The sequence below is a fragment of the Chiroxiphia lanceolata genome, chromosome 6 (genome assembly GCF_009829145.1).
Source record: "Chiroxiphia lanceolata isolate bChiLan1 chromosome 6, bChiLan1.pri, whole genome shotgun sequence".
Classification (NCBI taxonomy): domain Eukaryota; kingdom Metazoa; phylum Chordata; class Aves; order Passeriformes; family Pipridae; genus Chiroxiphia; species Chiroxiphia lanceolata.
Window position 1 is genome coordinate 3,600,665 of NC_045642.1, and position 14,115 is coordinate 3,614,779.

General features: G+C 42.3%; 1 protein-coding gene across 1 annotated transcript in view; it reads right to left on the reverse strand.

The window, feature by feature from the left end:
• NELL1 (neural EGFL like 1) overlaps positions 1–14,115 on the reverse strand; it is a 287,217-nt gene that overhangs the window by 251,703 nt on the left and 21,399 nt on the right. Inside the window, 1 exon segment of the mRNA XM_032691544.1 lies at positions 9,199–9,349. Within this exon segment, the coding sequence (XP_032547435.1) occupies positions 9,199–9,349 (151 nt within the window).

Sequence of the window (14,115 nt, forward strand, 5' to 3'; positions counted from 1 at the left end):
CCCAAGCACAGAAGCAGGTGGGCACAATTCTATTCGCATTTGCATCTCTAAAAACCTTTTCAGAAGGAAAAAAAGCATGTAGATGTCTCACATATTTCACATCACCTCATTCAGGATGGAAGTAGGGCTGGATCTTTATATTCTCTGTACAGCTTTCCAGTTTAGCAATTCAACATATAAATATTCATGAAGATGTGCCCTTTACCCTAAAAGAAAAAGGTTAATGGAGACATTCGCAGAGTTTTTCCTTCCCTTTTTGAATACTGGGCATCTCAGAATTCAATATACGTATACCCATCTTGCAGAGGATAATCTAAAACATAGCAGGGAGTAAATCCAATTTTTCAGGTTTACAACTAGGGTCAGAAGTCACTTGCATAGGCTTCCTTTCATCAGTTAGGTTTCAGTGATTAATTTAACCAGCTTATTACCCCTTTGTGTTTTTAATTAAACATATAATGGCCTGGTAGCCTTCCAGCTGTTATTTATGAACATACAGCTTTCTATCTACTCCTCAGCAGTCCCACAAGCTATTCATGGTGTCACCTGGGGGGAACTATTCAGCAGTGTACTAGATGCCTGTTTGCCCTCCCCACCCAAAACTAACTTGCAAGGAATAAAAATCTTTCACTACGAGCCTGACACATTTATCAGACTCTCCCCCTGAATATTCGTATCAACACAGCTTGCTGCTACATAGTGCAGGGCCAGATTTTCCACTCAATAACTCCATTTCACCATAGCAGTACAATCAGCTTAACAGGTTTCCAACAGGTTTCCAAATATTTGGTGTGGACATAGGTTATAAGCACATTAAACAAATAAATTAATAAATAAATAAAGTTTTTTGTGCTCCCTGTAAGAACATTCATCTTATGACTTGTTCCTCAGTTCTACCATGGTGGGATCTCACATTTTTAAACGCTCTTCAGAAAGAATGATTCATGGCTAGGCTTCGCGAACGAAGATTTGGGAAGGCAGTATCCACATTTGCTACAGGCACGCTGGTGGCTTATGAGGCCAATACGTGACAGACATATCCGATTGCAAAAGGCACAGCGGAAAGACTCCTTAGATGGTGTAATCTGCAGGACACGGTTCTTTCTGCGTTGCCTTTTTTCCTCGAGAGTGATCCTGCGTGTGTTCTCAAAGGAGACAGCTGCGTTATAGATGGTGTGTCTCCAGGCCTCCCGATTTGAGGCCAGAGTAGACCAGTTATGGTGATCAATATGGCCAAGGCTGAGATGTTGTTTCAGGGAGTCCTTGTATCTTTTCTTCAGGGCTCCTCTCATGCGGCAGCCAGTGGCAAGTTCACCATAAAGCAAGATCTTAGGGAGGCGGTGGTCCTTCATCCTTGAGACGTGCCCTGCCCATCGCAGCTGCGTTCTCAGTAACATGGCCTCAATACTTGTGACAGCTGCTTGCTCAAGAACAGATGTATTGGTCACATAATCTGACCAGCGGATGTTAAGGATTGTACGGAGGCAGCGTTGATGGAAGCGTTCTAGGAGACGCAGGTGGTGGCGGTAGATGACCCATGATTCGGAACCATATAGGAGAGTAGACAACACTATGGTTTTGTAAACACTGATCTTGGTGCTTTTCTTCAAGTGTTTATTACACCATACTCTTCTGTGGAGTTTTCCAAAAGCACTATATGCCTTAGCTAACCCGTTGTCTATCTCTCCGTCGATCTTACCATCTGAGGAGATGAGGCTACCAAGGTAATTAAACTGTTGGACTGATTTGAGCTCTGATTGGCCAATGGTGATGTGGGATGATGGGGGACTTCCTGAGGTGCAGGTTGATGGAGGACCTCTGTCTTCTTTAAGCCGACTTCCAGCCCAAAGAGCTCAGCAGCATCTGCAAAGCAGGACGTTAAACACTGCAGGGCTGCTTCTGTGTGGGCAACAAGGGCGGCGTCATCAGCATAAAGCAGTTCCCGGACAAGGTAGTTTAAGGTCTTGGTGTGGGCCTTCAGTCACCTTAGATTGAATAGACTTCCATCAGTACAGTATCAAATGTAGATGCCGTCCTGATCATTGAGGTCTGCTGTGGCCCTTTGGAGCATCATGCTAAAGAAGATGGTGAATAGGGTAGGAGTGAGAACGCAGCCTTGTTTCACACCACTCTTAATTAAAAAGGGCTCAGAAAGTGTGTTGCCATACCTGACTTGGCCATGCTGATCCTCATGGAGTGAGATGATCATTTTAAGGAACTTGGGGGGACAACCTAAACGTTCCAAAATCTGCCACAGACCTTTTCTGCTCACAGTATCAAAAGCCTTGGTGAGGTCAACAAAGGTTACATAGAGACCTTTGTTCTGTTCCCTACACTTCTCTTGCAGTTGTCTGAGGACAAATACCATGTCTGTGGTGCTCCTGTTGGCTCTGAAACCACACTGACTTTCAGGTAGAATTCCTTCTTCTATAGTCTGTTCAAGAGTATTCTTGCCAGGATTTTGCCAGCAATGGAGAGCAGAGTAATACCACGATAGTTTGAGCAATCTGATTTAATACCTTTCTTCTTATACAAAGTGATGATGACAGCATCACGAAGGTCTGATGGTAGTTCACCGAGCTCCCAACAGCGCACCACAAACTCGTGAAATTTGGTGTGGAGTGCAAGGCCCCCATGTTTCCAGACTTCAGGTGGAATTCCATCAACCCCAGCTGCCTTGCCGATTTTTACCTGCTGTATGGCCTTGAGGGTTTCTCCTAAAGTGGGGGCAGTATCCAATTCATACTTTACTGGTTGTTGTGTGATGAACTGAATTGCTGAATCTTGGACTACACGGTTGGTACTGAAAAGAGTCTGAAAGTGTTCAGACCATCGATTCAGAATGGAGGTTTTATCTGTTAGAAGGGTTTGACCATCAGCGCTGAGTAGAGGGCTTTGGACCTGGTATGTAGGCCCATATGCTGTTTTCAAGGCCTCATAGAAACTTTTGTGATCACCTGTATCTGCGCATAATTGAGTTTTTTCAGCTAGATCAATCCACCACTTGTTCTGGATGTCACGGACTTTCTGTTGGAGCTTGCTGCATGCGAGACGAAAGGCTGTTTTTCTTGCATGACAGGATGGCAGTGCAAGGTGTGCTTGGTGGGCGGTTCTCTTCTTCCTCAACAAGTCTTGGATTTCTTGGTTGTTTTCGTCAAACCAGTCCTTGTTCTTCTTGAGGGAGAACCCTAAGGATTCTTCAGAGGATTGCAGGATGCTGTTTTTAATATGGTGCCAGATTGTTTCAGGAGAGGAATCTGCAGAAGCTGTGGGAATGTTTTCGAGCCTGGATTGAAGGTTTGCCTGGAAACTGTCTCTTACTGTGGCTGATTGGAGATTGTTAACTTGGAGTCTTCTCCTTGGGATGCTGCCCCTTTTTGGTTTGAATTTGAGCTTAAAATTGAGTTTACAGCGCACAAGCCGATGGTCTGTTTGGCATTCTGCGCTGGGCATCACGCGGGTATGGTGGACATCGCGGGCATCTCTCTGTCACACCAAGACATAATCAATGAAGTGTCAATGCTTAGAATGGGGGTGCATCCAGGTTGTCTTCAGACTATCTTTCTGCTGAAAGATAGTATTAGTGACGGTGAGTTGTTGCTCTGCACAGAATTCTAGAAGAAGTCGACCGTTATCGTTGCAGTTTCCAACACCATGCTTGCCTAATACTCCTTTCCAGGCTTCAAAATTCTTGCCTACTCTGGTGTTGAAATCACCAAGGATAATGATCTTATCATCTGCAGGAACCTTTTCGGTAAGGAGGCGCAGGTCAGTGTAAAATTTATCTTTTTCAGCAGGGTCAGCTTGGAGAGTTGGGGCATATATACTAAAGATGACAACATGTTGCTTGTTGTTTAGTGGAAGGCGTAGGGAGATAATGCGGTCAGAGGGACCTGTCGGCAGATTTTCGAGTTTAGGAACAATGGAGTTTTTGATCATGAAGCCGACTCCTGAGAGGTGTTTTTCGGTTCTGAGCTTGCCTGACCAAAAGAGTGTGTAGCCGGCACCATGTTCTCTGAGGCTGCCTTCTTCATGAAGGCGAACTTCACTGAGAGCGGCAATGTCGATGTTGAGACGAGCCAGCTCATGGGCAATTAGGGCAGACCGACGCTCAGGATGTCCGCTACCCGCAGAATCGAGCATGGTTCTGATATTCCAACATGCTAGAGTTAATTTAGGTACACCTTTGGAGGCAGGTGCATGCCTTTGTCTTTTGATCTTTGTGCGACCACATTGGAAGAAGATGCCCGTTGGCCTGCGGTTAACCAACCGGGTGAAAGTGGAGATGAGCTTTGTTTAGGCCACCTTTTCTAGGCCCCTCTCCGAGTGGAGCAAGCAGTGCTGTCCTTGAAAAGGCTGCTTGGTCGTTCAGGGTGCTGCCCCAAGAGACTGTCATCTCCGGTCAGTCTCAAATGACCAATATCCTGAACCGCCTGCATGCAGGGTTGGGTCTGCGGTTCCCAGTGCACCTTTCACCTGCCGTTTCGACCCTCGCCCGTCGCTACAGGACTTTTTGCATGTGGGTAAAGCCTTCAAGCCTGCGCAATGGATTTTTTAGGTGAGACATAGTGTGCGCGGAACTGAACCCACCCTTTAATCCTGAGGTTCATCTGCCAGGGCCAAGCGAGCTTGGATGGTGGCAGTGAGGTCCTCAGGATGTAGGTTTGATTAGAGTGACCTTCTCTTAGATGGATGGCCTTACAGGGTTAAGCGAGCTCCATCTGCCCGGGTTTGGGATTGGAGTTGTCCTTCTCCTAGGATGACTGCCAGGAGGCTAACGAGCTCATCCTGCCCAAGAATGTATTAAATCTGGTCCTACGGTTTTGATCTGTCTGGCATGGGTGACCCTACTGGAGGCATGTACCATATAGCTTGCAACCACACAGGGGTATAGAGACTATGTACCTATTAGAATGCTTTGGGCAAGTCTTCCATTTCCTGCTTTATTATCACCTACCTATAAACAAACTGAAGGAGGTACCCAGGGACAACCCTTTGTCCTGTCCACCGTTTCAGGATGTAACAGAGCAAAGCAAGTATATCCAGAACATGCCAAACCTGGGCAGTAGCCACAGGAGAACCAAAACCAGACAGACAGAACAAACAAAGTAAACATTCTGACCCCAGTACCCATCCAGGCGGGGGTGCCTTTTATTGGCCCCAGCCTGGCGGGGACCCCCTTTATTCTAAAAGAACCCACTATCCACCCTGACCTTATCCTTCCCCCACTGTGTTTCCACATATCTTCAGGCACACTACTCACCTGTGACATTTCATACGGGATTGTGCCGCTCTCCCTCCTGCTGGTCGGCGGACCCCCACGGCCCGCTTGACACACTACGCTAATCCTCCCCCCACCCAGCCCCTCCCCCCCAACCCTGGAACGCCAAACCTCTGTGTGCTCCGAAGCTTCCTTCTCCTCTTTCATGGAGGCGCAGTACCTGCTGGTAAGGCTCCCCTTGTCTCTCCTTTCTCCTGCAACGGCTGCGCCACGAGGCACGGGAAGCCCCCCCAGCAGGGGGTCCCGCCCCCGGAGCGTGGGAAAGGCCCCCGGCAGCCCCAGAAAGAATGATAATACATGGGTTACCTGAACATCCTTGATATATTTCTCCGGATACTGATCTTGGCCAGTAGTGGAAAAGAGCCATCAATATATCTCAAACTCAGCAATTAAACAGCTGAAAGGCAATACTGACTCCACCTAATTTATGTTCTTGCGTTCTGGACCATGCAAGGCCAGAGCAGATAGGGAGCAGGCAGACAACTTCAGATGAACCTGTATTAAATCACTTTTGAAATAAGGATTCATTATGTAGGATTTTAAATATCTTGATGGCCTTTTCCATGTGTTTCGGTGCTCTGAAGAGTCAAAGGTTGTGAGCAAAATAGCTCAGAAAGCTCATCTAGGAAGAATCAGCTAGCATAATTCCCCAATCAAGAAAAACAGTTTCCATCTTCTGCATCCCTAAGTAACATGTTTGTCCATCCTCTATTACATTTCATTATCTATAATTCAGGAACAAAAATATAATCTTCTGCTTCACCACTGTATCCCAGATAACTATGTGCACAGTGTGCACAAACTCTCAGACTCTTCAATTAGACTTTATCTGTGTTAATTAAGCTTTCTATTTTCCAAGCTGTATTTTAATACATTTGAATCATGAAAACAAAGTCTTTATCATTATTAAACTGACTCAACAAAATATTAACAAAGATGCATTTGCCATCATCGTAGTATAATTCCTGTCCATCAAATGATGATATAAATTAACAGCAAATCTCTAATTGCTGTGAAATATCCCTTTAGAATTAAACAAAATAGCATATCTAAATCACTTCAAGAAAAATTGTGTTAATCTTATTTTAATATCTTCAATTTAAGAGTTCCATTCCATTGGAAAATAAAATCCCACTAAAACTTACTAGAGAAGTGAAATTTAGACCAAGTATTCTATGTAACACCACCATAGGACAATCATCTCCACTACATCAAAAGACAGTTTGCCATGAGGTAACTACCTATGCTGTTATGGTGCCCTATGTAATTTAGAACATATACACATGTGTATATGTCTACATATAAACACACCTTCTCATTGCCTGCAATAACACCTATTTCTCATCTATTAAATCTGTGCATAATCAAAAAAGACACTTCCCCTAGAGATATGAACTCTGGTACCAACAGTTAACACAGCTCCTTTAATTCAGATGTTGTTGACTTCCTGCATGATCTGAAGCCTTAAACTTTGGCCACTTTTGCAGGTAAGTTAAAAAACATTATGCCCTTAACTATAATATCTCCTATTTTGTGCAAAGAGAAGAAATTGAGAAGAGTTATTGGTTTTTCCATAGCCTATACTGGTTAAGTAAGAACTATACTGGTTAAGTAATAAATGTACCCTTATACTTGTTCCCATACATCTTAATCATGATCAAACATAAAGATGCTCCTTATTATTCTCTTTGCATTTTCATAGACACAGGGGAAGTTGAAAAGGCTTGACCAAAAAAAGGATATCACCAGAACAGAACCACGATAATTATCAGAAGCTTAGTAGGAGCTTCTTAGTTCATAAAAGGTTCCGTGTGACAAGGGTCTGCACCCATTTCAGTTCCCATGCAAACCTATAGAACGACTTGAACAGTTAGAGAAACATCACAAAATACCAAGATGAAAGTTCTAATGTAAGCAGGGTCCTCTTCAGCAGTGCCCCAAATCTTTGTTCTCTTCTCCTAAATATTTTCTCCATTGTCACCCACTTAATTAATTTCTGTCATCATAGACTAATGGTTTGAAAGCACTGTCTTTACCAAGGTCTGAGTAACAACCTGAGAAACAATGACTTCAAGTGATACACAATGAGTCCAAAAAAAGAAGGATAATTACAGTATCCAGACACTCAGAAAGTAACAGCAGTCATGAGTAACACTGGACATGCCTGTTTTGACTCTTACATCAAACTACAGACAAACTTCCTCAGTTACTATAGAGAGCTACAAAGGTTTAAACAAGACCAGCACACAATCCTTCAACTGCATATATTTTTAAGCAGATGTCATAATTTTAAATATTATAGATAACCTCAGTGTCAGAGAGGGCAACAGCAGTGTATTTCGTTCAACCAAGATTACTCCTGCATAGCACATCTCTCTACAAGCCCCTGCCTGTCAAGATAGAGGACTTGTAGCTGCATTCAGTAGATGCCATATCTAAAAATCCATGTGCCTTGCTTTGTATAATCATCACCGCCTGTCTAGTTTGACCTTGGATTTTGCTAAGTGCAGGCACGTGACTGTTTGCCTGTTCAATGGCTGCACTCAACATCCTGTTTCTCAAATAAATAAATAAATAAACAAACCTTTAACATGGCAAACTGATCCTGTTAACCACAACTTCAGAGAGCTACAATGGCCTGGAAAAGCTTGGAGGAATTGAAAATTAAAGACAAAAGGAATGATAGAGTAAGAGAAGGAAAACAGAAAGAGATGGAGGGAGGGATCCCTCTGTAACGTACAACGATATTCTTCTAGACTGAAACAATGGCCTGAAAAATGCAAGAAGGAATAAAGTAAAAGAAAGACCAATAAGAAAGTAGAGGTGACAGAAAAGTACGGTGATAGAATAGGGAAACAGCAGTCCTCCCCTTAGCCATCCTAGTCTGGACATCTCTGCTGTTGCACTGGCGAAAGCCATCACTGACCGTTTGGTCATAATAAAGCCACTGCCTTCTCCTTCATATACTTCCTCAAAAAGGGTAAGAAATTGGGCCAAGAGTTGAGTATCATGTACATGATTAAGACAAATACCAATAAGATTTTTTTTTTCATAAAAGAAGTCCTGCAGATCATCTGGTATTAGAGTTGAAATGGGAGCAACCAAAGAATATCCTATTACTTGTATTACAACAGAAAAAACTAGAACTAGTCTTTTATGTGTCAGACTAGACACAAAGGTCCTTCAAGACCTAAGATATTATTCAAAAAGCATTCACAAAGTTACAAGTAGGAGGCTATTTGATGCAACACACACTTTGAAACATCAAAACATCATTGGAATTGTATTATGGACCATAATACCAAGTGTACTCTTTTTTTTTTTTTAAACAAACAGATCTCTGCCACTATAATAGCTAATCAAAGAGATCTCTTTTTTTCCTCCTACACTGGCAACCAGAAAAAAAGGGGGAAAAAAAGACATACATGAAAAAGGAATATAATGTCTTATGTTGGGAAGAAAACATACACAGGATGTGTATACATAGGGAAGAACAAGTAGCTTAATAGCTTAATTGCTGAATCTCCAAGAAAACATATTCTTTCATAATGTTATAAAACACAGTGAAGCAAGAAACACATGCAAGTTTAACTCTTATGAAAAAGCAAACTCCAAAGCACATATGATAAACTAGTCAGGAAAATTGCATTACAAGGTTTGTAACTTCCAAAGCATCTATACTACATTGGCTTTGATCTTTCTGTTTAAGTTATTTTACAGACCAGGATACATATATAATGAATTCCTCCTATTAAAAAAATGAACTAGAAAAAAAGCACATTGTAAATTACTAAGAAATGCTCTACCTTACATGTCAGATTTTACGTCCACCATTTCAACACATTGTCCAAGTAGACCAGAGTGCTCAGGATCTTTTATGTTGCTACTGCTACAAGAGAGAAACAATTTCCTCTTACCTGTGCTCTAACTCTCGGATGGACAGTATAACTCCAGAAGTTGATGCCTTTTGTTGCAGAGTGGCCAGAAACGTGAACTCACTTTTATTCCGGAAGAGCTGAATTAACTTCTCACTCACATGAGGTGCTGCATGGATTTCTCTTTCTACATCTAACAATTTTATTAAAAAAAAAAAAAAAAAAAAAGGAAATAACATTACAGTAAAAATGCCAAATCAGAAAGATTTAGATTACATTTTTCATTTTCACATCAATATTTTTCATTTTTGAGAGTCATCTACCATGTTCCACCACCACACTTTTTCCATGAAAAAACTCAAATGCCATCTCTGTCAGCATGCCCACTTGTCACTTGGACAAGTTCACAACTGGTCAGCTACTGATTTTCTGATGGATTTTTTGACGGGATGCTGAGCCATTTGTGTCTGCTGCGAGCAGATTAAGTTGCTGTAAATAAGGTGTGCTGCAGGCAGATAAATAGGCTCCTAAATTCTGAGAAATCTCAGGCACTGCCTCTCCCAACACAATTCACCAAGCTCCAATTTCAGTTTTTACCACTGACTCCATTTCCACCTCTCCATCATACATCACAGGGAACCTGTCCTTGCACAGTGTAAGGCAGAGATGTATTATTGCTAATAATGCTCTACGGTTGCGCTCCTGCCTGAGAAATAAATACAAGACACGCTTGCAATCCGCTGCTGTTCCAGGGATTTCTCAGTTTAAACAAGCAGAGTGTGACAGCTCATACAATATTTATTAAACCACAACCTGACCAGGCAGATTCAGAAACATTTCAGTCTCGCTAATCCTGCTCATGCCCAAGCAGCATCATTGCCTTCTCATATTTGATCTTCAAAGGTTCAAATGCATCATCTCCTCCACGTTCATTTTTACCTCATCCTTTCATTTGCCATACATCATCACTACCAAAGACAATTAACAACAGAAAGAGAGAAATCAGGGCAATTCACCTTCCCACCCCTTGCCATGTCTCTCTCATGCTGGGCCTTTGTCACACGTTTACAAGACCTGAGCCACTTGCGGTTTCTGGATGTCACAACCAATTAGAAACCCTGTGTGCATCCTTTCCAAAGGTTTACTTTGGAGCCAAAAATTGCCAGCAAAAATTCTCAGCTGGCAAAAAAACCATATAACTCTGCTGAATCCTGAGAATACGGCCCAGCAAGTAACACACAAAGGAGTGATGAGATTTACAATTCAGAATTTCACTGCAGGAAAAAAAAGAAAAAAAAAAACCACCCAAACTAAAAAGGACCCCATTGTGTCATTAAATGAGGCTTTGTAGACAGAAAGAGGAGAGGTTGGCTTGGAAAACAACCTAAAATCTCAGACACACAACTACTGAAGGAATGCCATGGACTGAAACCAAACTCCAAGGAAAAAGTATTCAAGCATGTTTTGTAATTGGGTGTCTCAATTTTTCCTGTACAGCTTAAGACCCTCCAAATGAGTTTACACACTCAGAATCCATAATACACCTGCACTCTGAAAGGCTCATCTCTGAAAAATACTGCAGATAAGATATCAAAAATCACTTAGTCATCATTTAAAAATCTTTCCCAGGGGCTTAAATTACCCTGATAAATAAATATAGTCCCCACTTTACCACAACAAACTATTTGTCTGTCCAACACTTTTATCATAGCAGAGGGTAAAGCTTCAAAGAACAGATATTGTTTCCCCTGCCATCATATAATGGAATGGAAGAATAAACAATCCAGCACAGAAGACTAGATTTTGTCTTTATCTATTAGGTTTTGTTATCTGTATCATTATCTTCACCTAGCAGATGTTATTACTGCTCATAAATACTGTGTAGTTTCCTTTTACAAAGCTGATACGAGACACAAAACTGTGTATCCCATACACCCATAAATTCACCAATACCCAGTTTGCTTTCTACAGAGACAGACAATCCACTGGTACTAAGTTCCAAGTAAGACTCAGATACAATGTCCAAGACTCAACAGATGAAGATAATTATCACTGTTTGAAGGTTAAAAATCTTCATATCTGACAATTTTTTTTTTCTTAAAGTTGTCACAATTACCAGAAATAAAATAGGACTTAACTAAGCTTTCAAAAATTCTTTCACATGAAAGCACAAGCAGCGCTGTCAGTGGAACACATATGTTAAAACTTCAGTCAAGCCCTGCAATGTAGAACATTTCCTCATTATAGGAAGGCTCAGATATAAAGCCATCACATTTTATACAAATATCAAACTTCTATAAATTTTATTTCTATGTTTATCAAATTTTATACAAAAATATAGGGCTCCTTGGTCAGAATCAGGAATGGTTAATCAACACAGTCCCTACTTCAGTTAGAAACATACTTTGAAATATTGTGTCATACTCTACCATACTCAATGTGACTTCATAGTCACAACTACACCAAAACCACATGCAACACTGATATTGGTTCTCTGTTGATGAAAAGCAACAGATTTTCATCCAAAGCATCCAAAGTTCGAAATTCCAGAGTGTTGGGTTCAAACTACTAGATAACATAATTCATATAGTGCTTTGCAACACTGTGCTAGTATAATTGGCACTAAGGAAGTTATATAACCAAGCTTTTAGAAATTAACACACTTCCAAGTACAGTGCTATTTTATTTTGAGTAGTTCCAGCCATTACCAGTGGCTTGGAACATCCCTACTGCAAACCAGGTGAAAAATTTACTTGCAGATGCAGAAGTGTCTACAGAAATGCCACTTTTCATAACCCAACATCAAGAGGACTTTCCCACCAGTTCTGTGGCAAGATGGCAAATGGAACCCAAGAGCCTGCAACTGGATTTGTAAGCTGGGAAGCCCACCAAGGCTATGGAGGCTACCAGAGGGCACAGGACAGGGGTGCTGAGCACAAACCTGGGCTTCCAACCTGGGACCCAAATGCTGGGAAAGAACCATTGCTCAAGAGGCCTGTTGAGGACACGGTCCAGCCAACACAGCTCCTGTCCCCAGGGGAAACCTCCCACACTGCACCTCTCTAGCAGTGTCCCTCCTCACACCATACAATCCCTGGGAACATCATCTCTCTGTGTTTTGCTTGATTTCTGCAGAAAATACCATACAAATGGACTGGGAGTATAATCCATTTAGAATAAGAGTTTTCTATTTTCAGGTTGATTTTCACACTTTAAAAAAAAAAAAAAAAAGAAAAAGGAAAAGAAAAATTGAGAATACATACACCCCCTCACCACAGGTGCCTGAAAGGTAAAATACTTTTTATGCTCTCGATAAAAATAACTGTCTGCTTGTAATGAAATGTCGTATTTCCTACATTATATAGAACAATATAGGTTTATACAGCAATCTTCACTGAAACATCGCTTCATGCTTGAATGATAATGCAATCTCAGCAAAATAAATAAACACAGATATGACTTTCATATGTCCTTCTATGTGATTATATTTTCCTAATTTGAAATACTGACTGTCTGGTGAGTTTTTTTAAGACATACCAGAGTGTTTCTAAAATTAAACAAGGAAAGAAAGCAAGCATACTCAGTTATTTGAAAGTCCAAGAGACACAAATCATCTCAGAGCATCAAGCAGAAGCAACTTTCTACCTTCAGCAAAACAGAAAAGCACAAGACACACCTATGTCAGAGGGAGTGTATTTGTTGCTTGATTTAAATTCCTTTTTTTTAAGATGCATAGAATAGAATCAACAAGGTTGGAAAAGACCTCCAAGATCATCAAGTCCAACCCCTGATCCAACCCCACTGTGGTTTCGAGACCATGGCACTAAGTGCCACATCCAGTCGCATTTTAGAAACCTCCAGGCAAGGTGAATCCATCCCCTCCTGGGCAGCCCATTGCAATGTCTGATCACTCTCTCTGTAAAAAATTTCTTCCTAGTATCCAACCTAAACCTCCCCTGGCAGAGCTTAAGACCTCTTGTCTTACTGATCGCTGCCTGGGAAAAGACACCAACCCCCACCTGGCTACACCCTCCTGTCAGGGAGTTGTAGAAAGTGAGGAGGTCTCCCCCGAGCCTGCTCTTCTCCAGGCTGAACAACCCCAGCTCCCTCAGCCTCTCCTCACAGGACTTGTGCTCAGGTCCCTTCACCAGCCTCATTGCTCTTCTCTGGACCTGCTCCAACCCCTCAACACCCTTCCTGAATGTCTAAGGAAGAAGTGCCAAAAGCAAACCAACACTGCGGTTTGCCAGGACAACCTACCATATCCATTTAGTCACCACCATCCCACATTTCCTTGCCTGGCACCATCTCCCCCACCCTCAGGGATGCCACCTTGCCTTCTCCTGGATGCCTTGTCCCAGGTGAGCCCATTCAGCCCCTGACCAGCACAGCCCTACCAAGCCAAAAAGAGCTACAAGAGGAAGCAGCTCCCAGGGCTACACTCACGCAGGGCTCAGTGCCCGCAGCACAACCCTGGCCAGACTCTGCAGAGAAGAGCTCGGCCCCCTGCCCAGCCGCAGCTCTTACAGCCCCGGCCACCCGGAGAAATTTTACCCACAACTGCAACCGCTCACAATACTCATTATCAGCACCTTCAAAATAAGTCTCAAATTTTTATTTCGGCATAGGTGTGTTTTAACTTCATCATGAAACCAGTCTAAATGAAAGGCAACGCTGCTCTGGGGCCAACAAGGTCAGGTCAAGCTTTACCTGTACATTTCATACGTATGGGGTATTTTGGTACACACTAACCCTACATCCAAATGGAATTAGGTGTAATAACGCGGATTAGCATCAGTCCTTACCCAACCTGATTTAGGCCCTCAAGTCACATCTTCCTGTGTGGATTCAATGCACTATCCATCACCAGCTCCAGTAACTAAAAATTAAAACCTCAGGCTTCTGCAGTTTGTAACCCAGAACACTTTAGAGGCCCCTAATAAGAAAGTGGGAGAAGAT